Source organism: Nematolebias whitei, chromosome 21, assembly GCF_014905685.2.
Source record: "Nematolebias whitei isolate Nwh7 chromosome 21, NemWhi1, whole genome shotgun sequence".
Taxonomy (NCBI): Eukaryota; Metazoa; Chordata; class Actinopteri; order Cyprinodontiformes; family Rivulidae; genus Nematolebias; species Nematolebias whitei.
The window spans coordinates 35,023,770-35,033,059 of NC_056518.1; the positions used below are offsets into that span (position 1 = coordinate 35,023,770).

The 9,290-nt window shown below is 40.9% G+C and overlaps 1 protein-coding gene across 1 annotated transcript in view; it reads left to right on the forward strand.

Annotated features, from left to right (window-relative positions):
• Window positions 1-9,290, forward strand: part of sptb (spectrin, beta, erythrocytic) — a gene marked incomplete in the record, with an annotated part of 116,707 nt that overhangs the window by 47,907 nt on the left and 59,510 nt on the right. The window contains 3 exon segments of the mRNA XM_037694728.1: window positions 1,416-2,286; window positions 2,453-2,590; window positions 5,306-6,065. Coding sequence (XP_037550656.1) covers window positions 1,416-2,286; window positions 2,453-2,590; window positions 5,306-6,065 — 1,769 coding nt within the window.

The following is a 9,290-nucleotide window of genomic DNA, read 5'->3' on the forward strand; positions in this document are numbered from 1 at the left end:
GACAACTGACCACTGACAATTGACCACTGACAATTGACCACTGACAATTGACCACTGACAATTGACCACTGACAACTGACCACTGACAATTGACCACTGACAACTGACCACTGACAACTGACCACTGACAATTGACCACTGACAATTGACCACTGACAATTGACCACTGACAACTGACCACTGACAACTGACCACTGACACCTGACCATTGTCAACTGTCCCAGATGGAAAACATTGAAGTGGACACTACTCTGATCTGATTGTCTCAATAAAGAGCTCACCACACTGTCACAAGGGTGGCACCATCGGTGTCTAACAGAACTTCCCCTGTGTGTGGACATGTTCAGGTACCCCAACCTTACCTTGACCTCTAACTCCCCCCACAAACCTTTAACCAAGAGCACTGCTCCTGACACACCACAGGTGTGCCAAACTGTCATGGAGGAGAAAAGAAACGGCACAGGAGAGCTTCCTTTAAGGCAGTCCTGAGTCCTGATCGGTCCTCTCCAGCTCTCCGCCCAGTCCCAGTTCAAATCTGTGCACCTGAGGAGAAACAGTCCTCCAGACATGTAACGATGACACAATGATTTTAGAGTGGAATTGAAAAGGTCTAGCATTTGTTTCATGGGCGTTGTCTGCACAGTTTTCAGATTGATGATGAGAAGCCTGGACTTGTAGTCGTTAAGGTTTAAACCTGAAAACAACGTGCACGCTCATGCAATGTGTGCTGGTGCTAATCGAACGTGTTGAGGATGACTCCAGTTACATTTCAGCTCAGTGAAACGAGTTTATCATTTCTGTTGTTGCTGAAGTTCTTTAGCTTTGGAAGCCATCTTAAATGTGGTGGAGCCCAAAAACTAAATGATCTGGAGAGGATCAGTTCTTCCTGGGTCAGTTGACTTGACAGGCGCTCGTGTCTTCACTGATTTTTGTTTACTGGTGGGTGAGAGAAGTGGAGTGCTACATCTCTAGCTTTTTAGCTAGCACCTCTGTATTGTGCGCCACTAGCTTAGCGTTACGTCAGCTGACACGGGGGAGTTGTGGGTGAAGGACAGTTTCAGTGGGCGGGGCACCCTCCTTGGATTATGGTAGGGGAAACACTGGATGATTATTTTCTCAGAGTTTCATACAAATCTATCCAATGACTTATGAAATATTTTGCTAACAACATACAAATGAACACCTCCCACTGTCGTAGGTGAAAAGACAATCATGCATTCCTTCCTTTAATGTTCTGTGTGTTCTGCTCTACTGGGAGTTGATAAAACCTCAGCATGCTTGAAATGATATAATGACAAAGTTTATGTGATACTTTTTCATTCGTTCAACCTTTGTTTCTACAGGTTAGTGTCATTGAGCCTCCAGGACTCTTACAAGAGAGGAACATCATTAATCTGTGCTGTCTTCTCCTCCAGGCTATAAGCCATGTGACCCTCAGGTGATCCGGGACAGGGTGCAGCATTTGGACCTGTGCTACCGTGAGCTACGTTCGCTCGCCGCACAGCGACGAGCTCGACTGGAGCAGTCCCGCCGCTTCTGGAACCTCATGTGGGAGGCGACTGAGCTGGAAAGCTGGATCAGGGAGAAGGAGCACATTTTCTCCTCCCTGGATTACGGCAAAGATCTGACGAGTGTGCTGGTCCTCCAGAGCAAACACAGCGCCTTCGAGGATGAACTCAGAGCCCGTCACGCCAATCTGGAGCAGATCTTGGCAGAGGGGGAGAAGATGATTCAGGCCAATCACTTTGGATCCCCAAAGATTCAAGAGTGCCTGGACAGCATCAGACGACAGTGGCAGCAACTGGAGGAGCTGGCTGCGTTTCGAAAGCAGAATCTGCAGGATACCCAGACATTCTTCCAGTTTCAGGGCGATGCTGATGACCTGAAGGCCTGGCTGCTGGATGCCAAGAGGCAGATGAGCAGCAGCGATGCAGGTCATGATGAATACACGACTCAGCGGCTGCTGAAAAATCACAACAACCTGAAAAATGAAGCGATCAAGAATGGAGCCACCATCGATGCGCTCTCCAAACAGGCCAACGCGCTGCCAGAGGAGCTGCAGAACACCCCTGACATTCAGAGGCGTCTGAAAGACATCAAGGACCTTTACATGGAGCTTCTGACTCTAAGTGACTTGAGACAGCAGAAGCTGGAGGATGCCATGTCTCTGTACACCATCTTCAGCGAGACAGATTCTTGTGAGCTGTGGATGAGCCAGAAGGAGACGTGGTTGGTGGGGTTAGAAGTGCCTGAGAAGCTGGAGGACTTGGAAGTGGTGCAGAACAGGTGCCAAACAAGATGTTACTGTTCACCATCTTAATTAACTGTTACTCACAGGAATGTGAAATGAGTCTAAAATAAACTTGTGTGTGCAAACAAACTTTTCAAAATCTTAACATTTACACTGAGCTGATTCTGCTGGACCCTTCATGAATACTTCACTTGTTTGCAGGTTAAGCAGTTTAGCTCAAGATATGGGAAATGTTCAGGTGAGGGTGGACAACGTGAACAAAGCTGCGAAACAGCTCGAGGACAGCAGACACCCCCGCACCAAAGACATCAAGGAATGTCAGGAGCGACTGAACACCAGGTGCTTTTATGATTACCGCCGCTCTTCAGATTCTTCATTTTGCTCATTTGTTTGGTTTTTGAAGCAAATGTAAAATATAATTAATCCTTTTTATAAATGATAAACTAAGGCTAAAATGGTAAGCAGTGCACAGAGTGGCCTTTTTTGTAAAACTTTGAAAATATCTAAGCACAATTGTTTTGTGTTAAAACTGTTGTGAATGATTCTCAGTAAGAACATGATCTCCCTTTTCCCTTTAGCATCAGGATATAAAACATCTCACTCCACAGCTGTACTGGCTAAAGTGTATCTGATGGACAGGGTATAGTTTCAAATACAAAAAAAATTAAAGATAATAATAATCTGATCATATAGAAATGCAATCAGTGTGCTTGGGTTTGATCTGAATCAACCAAATAAATAAAATGGCAAATATGCAAGTTTATCCAAACAGCTCCATACTGGATCGTCAAGACCCGGGTTAACAGCGACCCCCCACCGGTGCTGTTGACAAACAGGGTGCCGGTGGAAATTGTGCTACTGTTAGTCGAAGACCACGAGGAGGGAAACGTGTCGGGAGACAGAGGGAGAAGAGGAAAGTGAAGAATGTAGGACTGAGGGTTGCAACTCTAAATGTGGGGACAATGACAGGCAAAGGTAGAGAGCTGGCTGACATGATGCTGAGAAGGAAGGTAGATGTTTTATGTGTCCAAGAGACCAAGTGGAAGGGCAGCTAGACTCGCAGCATTGGAGCAGGGTTCAAACTGTTTTACCATGGTGTGGATAGAAAGAGGAATGGAGTAGGGGTGGTCCTGAAGGAGGAGTTATCAAAGAATGTAGTAGAGGTGAAAAGAGTGTCAGATAGGGTGATGTGTCTGAAGGTAGAAGTAGAAGGTCTGATGCTAAATGTTGTCAGTGGTTATGCTCCACAGGTTGGATGTGATGATGAGGAGAAAGATCTGGATGAAGTTATAGAGAGTATTCCCAGGGAGGAGAGAGAGGTGATGGGAGCAGACCTGAATGGACATGTTGGTGAAGGAAACAGAGGATGAGGAAGTGATGGGTAGGTTTGGTGTCAAGGAAAGAAACCAGGAAGAACAGATGGTGGTGGATTTCACCAAGAGAATGGAAATGGCTGTAGTCAACACCTATTTCCAAAAGAGGGAGGAGCACAGAGTGACCTATAAGAGTGGAGGAAGGAGTACGCAGGTCGACTACATTCTGTGTAGAAGTGGAAACCTGAGGGAGATTGGAGACTGTAAGGTTGTGGCAGGGGAGGGCGTGGCCAGACAGCATCGGATGGTTGTGTGTAGAATGACTGTTGTTGTGAAGAGGAGAAAAAGAGTCAAATTAGAGAAGAAGACCAAATGGTGGAAGATGATGAAAAACTGGACAGAGAAAATATTATAAGGAAAAATATATATTTGTATTGAAAATATTTACAATTAGGCTCGTTAATGATATGAATGGTAATTAAAAAAACAAGTGAGGAGAGCGTGATGGGAAGATGGAAGGAATACTTTGAGAATGTAATGAAGGAAGAGAATGAAAGAGAAATAAAAGTAGAGGTCATAGAAACAGTGGACCAGGAAGTGGGAAAGATGGTGAGAATGATGTTCGGAAAGCTTTGAAGAAGATTGACAGGTAAGGCAGTAGGACCTGATGACATACGGTGGAGATTTGGAAATGTCTTGGAGAGATGGCAGTGAGGTTTTTGACTAAATTATTCTATGGACTTTTTGAGAGTGAGAGCGTACCTGAGGAATGGAGGAAAATTGTGCAGCAGAGTTGTAGCAACTACAGGGAAACTAAGTTGATGATCCACACGATGAAGATCTGGGAGAGAGTTGTGGAAGCAAGACTTGGACGACAGGTGACTATCTGTGAGCAGCAGGATGGTTTCATGCTGAGGAAGAGCTCCACAGATCCATCTTTGATTTGAGGATGATGATGGAGAAGAACAGAGAGGGTCAGAAAGAACTCCATTGTGTCTTTGTGGATTTAGAAAAACATCTGACAGGGTGCCGAGGGAGGAGGTGTGGTATGTTAAGACTGGTACAGGACATGCATGAGGACAGCAGGACATGCATGAGGACAGCAGGACATGCATGAGGACAGCAGGACATGCATGAGGACAGCAGGACATGTATGAGGACAGCAGAACATGTATGAGGACAGCAGGACATGTATGAGGACAGTGGGTATATTTATAGAAGGATGTTAGAAATGCAGCTGCAGGAAAAAGACAAAGAGGAGACGCATGGATGCAGTTAGAGAGGACATGGAGGTAATTGGAGTGAGGACAGAAGATGCAGAGGTCAGTGAGGACAGAGGATGCAGAGGTCAGTGAGGACAGAATGCAAAGGACAGTGAGGACAGAGGATGCAGTGGACAGATAATGCAGAGGACAGAAGATGCAGAGGACAGAGTGAAGACAGAAGATGCAGAGGATGCAGAGGACAGAAGATGCAAAGATGCAGAGGACAGTGAGGACAGAGGATGCAGAGGACAGTGAGGACAGAGGATGCCGAGGAAAGAGTGGGACAGAGGAGGATGACTTCCTGTTTTTGACCATTGAAAAGGGATCAGCCAATAGAAGAAGAAATAAACTGATAATTGGTCGCATGGTTCCATTAGAAGTTCATAATGAAATTGCAGAAGAAGTAAATAAATGAAGTTTTAGCCCGAGTCATCAGAGAACATGTGCAGTGACTTCATGTGTTTTGTCATTTTCAGATGGGAGGCCTTCAGGGCTATGGTGGAGGAGAAGAAGAAGAAAGTCGATTCTGCTGTTAGTCTGCACAACTATGGACTGGAGTGTGACGAGACAGAAGCCTGGATCAAAGAAAAGACCCGAGTCATCGAGTCCACGCAGGAACTGGGTAATGACCTGGCGGCTGTCATGACCATCCAGAGGAAGCTGTTTGGCATAGAGAGAGATTTGGCTGCCATCAACACCAAGCTTACCTTCCTGGGGACAGAGGCTGAGCAGCTGGCTCAGGACCACCCGGAGAATGCAGCAGAGATCTTGTCCCGACGAGGAGAACTGGACAGAGCCTGGGACAAGCTTAGGAAGACCCTTAAAGACAGGGAGGATTCTTTGGGCGAAGTCAGTAAGTTACAGACCTTCCTTCAAGACATGGATGACTTCCAGTCTTGGCTTTTTAAGACCCAGAAGGCTGTGGCTTCTGAGGAAATGCCCACCTCTCTGCAAGAAACAGAGGAGCTGCTGAGTCTTCACCACAACGTGCGTGAAGACATAAACAACCATGAAGAGGACTACCACCGTGTCAGGGACACTGGAGCTCAGGTCACGCAGGGTCTGGAGGATGATCCTCAGTACCAGCAGCTCGAGGAGAGGCTGAAAGGTTTGGATCGCGGCTGGTATGAGCTCCAGAAGATGTGGGACAGTCGCAAGAACTTGCTCGACCAGGGTCTGGGTTTCCAGCAGTTCCTGAGGGATGGCAAAGCTGTGGAGGCCATCCTCAACAATCAGGTACTGCACAAGTTTCAAGTTTGTTCACATGAAACTGTGTCACCGTTCCCCACTGGTTCGTTTGTGTTGGTGTGAACATGGTGCTCACATCTGTACTCAGACCCTTTGGAGCAGCTGCTCTCAGCTGCTTCACACCAACTTTGGCTTCTGGGGTGGAGTCAACAATGTTCAACAGGAAGACTTTGACTTATTGAACTCATTAAACTTATTGAACTTATTGAACTTATTGAACTTATTAAACTTATTAAACGTATTGAACGCATTGAACTTATTAAACTTATTGAACGTATTGAACTTACTGAACTTATTGAACTTATTAAACTTATTAAACTTATTAAACTTATTAAACTTATTGAACTTATTAAACTTATTGAACTTATTGAACTTACTGAACTTATTGAACTTATTAAACTTATTGAACTTATTGAACGTATTGAACGCATTGAACTTATTAAACTTATTGAACGTATTGAACTTACTGAACTTATTGAACTTATTAAACTTATTAAACTTATTAAACTTATTAAACTTATTGAACTTATTAAACTTATTGAACTTATTAAACTTATTGAACTTATTAAACTTACTGTAGTGGACTAGGCCTGATGTCAAAACTGACCAGATGGACAGAAACTGTCATTTCATTGATTTGAATCCAGAAATACAGTTTGACCCATCCTGAGACTTTCTTTCTTGAATTAATCAAGTGGAAAAAGACAATTCTCTATGATCATTACTATTTTACAAATGTTTTGATAATCAAATTGTGTTAGTTCAAACAATGTTTACATGTTGAAGTGAACTACTCATTTTTATTAACTTTAACAGTAGTAATGATTTTTATTCCTCAATTCAAAGTGAAATCAAGTTAGAATACGTTACAGAGTAATGATTCAATTTCTTGATCGTCTGCTTGAAGTGAGCAGAGTTTGTAAGTGTGTTAAAGTTCAGGTTTCGGTCAACTAAAAGTTTACTGAAAAGAAATGTCATGTTTAACTTTTACAGCGAGATACTTGGTGGAGCGACGCCACGAAGTCTGGTTTTTCCATGATATCTTTCTGTCTGTTCTTAAACAATCCTTGACTTTCCATAACACCTTACATCACAAAACACACCTCTGTTGGGGTCCATCGACCAATCAAAGGCTCTCAAATGAACCGGAAGTAGAGCCCATTTAAATGTGGCACTTCCCAGTTCAACGTAGGAGTTCAGAGTTGATGGAGTAGCAGTTCAAGCAGAGAGTTTGGGAGTTCCAGGATGCAACCGCAGGCATTCATGGATGCTGCTGAATTAGAACCAAGCTGAACCAGAGACGATTTTGGGAATTATAACTTCTGTTTGGATAACCTCACACGGCTCTCGAGGTATTTAGCTGTTCTCACGGAGACGCTGAACAGTGGTTGGAAGTGAGACTCCACGCCGGAACTGATCTATCTTCAGAAAAGGTAAAAGTCGACCTTCACCAAAAGTGTACTGTTGGGACAAGCTGATTTCCAAAAGAGCGTGCTGTTCTGGTTAAAACAGACAAATTCCCTCACACATCTCTCTGTAAGATAAAACTTCATTTTCCATCTTTAAACTCTCTTATTTGCTAGAAAATTAATCCAGATGTTTTCAGAAATGTCTGTGGTGAAGTAACGGAAAATCATGGCCGTATGGTTTTCCTGGTTGTAAAGCTGATTAATTATGTTGTTATTTTCATATTCTGCCAAATTAATGTAAATGTTTGATGTTAAACTTTGATTCTGTAAATAAATGACCTCCATTCATTTTGATGGGTCAAAGATAAATAACGTCTCACGTTACATTTCTGTTAAATTCAAAGCACGACATCATACAGTCCAGAAAAATGAAGAATCCGTTTTAATTGATGAATATATCTCAGCATCTGTTCATCTACATATTCCACTTGATTAATTCAAGAAAGAAAGTCTCAGGATGGGTCAAACTGTATTTCTGGATTCAAATCAATGAAATGACAGTTTCTGTCCATCTGGTCAGTTTTGACATCAGGCCTACTAGTCCACTACATTATTAAACTTATTGAACTTATTAAACTTATTAAACTTCTTGAACTTAATAAACTTATTAAACTTATTGAACTTATTGAACTTATTGAACTTACTGAACTTATTGAACTTATTGAACTTATTGAACTTATTAAACTTATTAAACTTATTAAACTTATTAAACTTATTGAACTTATTGAACTTATTGAACTTATTGAACTTATTGAACTTATTAAACTTATTAAACTTATTGAACTTATTAAACTTATTGAACTTACTGAACTTACTGAACTTATTAAACTTATTAAACTTATTGAACTTATTGAACTTATTGAACTTATTGAACTTATTAAACTTATTAAACTTATTAAACTTATTAAACTTATTAAACTTATTAAACTTACTGAACTTACTGAACTTACTGAACTTACTGAACTTACTGAACTTACTGAACTTACTGAACTTACTGAACTTATTAAACTTTTAAACTTTTAAACTTTTAAACTTTTAAACTTTTAAACTTTTAAACTTTTAAACTTATTAAACTTATTGAACTTATTGAACTTACTGAACTTACTGAACTTACTGAACTTATTAATTTTATTGAACTTATTGAACTTATTAAACTTATTGAACTTATTGAACCTATTAAACGTATTGAACGCACTGAACTTATTGAACTTATTAAACTTATTGAACTTATTGAACTTACTGAACTTATTGAACTTACTGAACTTATTAAACCTATTAAACTTTTTAAACTTATTGAACTTATTGAACTTATTAAACTTATTAAACTTATTGAACGCACTGAACTTATTAAACTTATTAAACTTATTGAACTTACTGAACTTACTGAACTTATTTAACTTATTGAACTTATTGAACTTATTAAATTTATTGAACTTATTGAACTTATTTTGAACTTATTGAACTTATTGAACGCACTGAACTTATTGAACGCACTGAACTTATTGAACTTATTAAACTTATTAAACTTATTGAACTTATTAAACTTATTGAACTTATTAAACTTATTGAACTTATTGAACTTATTGAACTTATTAAACTTATTGAACTTATTGAACGCACTGAACGTACTGAACTTATTGAACGCACTGAACGTACTGAACTTATTGAACGCACTGAACGTACTGAACTTATTGAATGCACTGAACATACTGAACGCACTGAACGCATTGAACGTACTGAACTT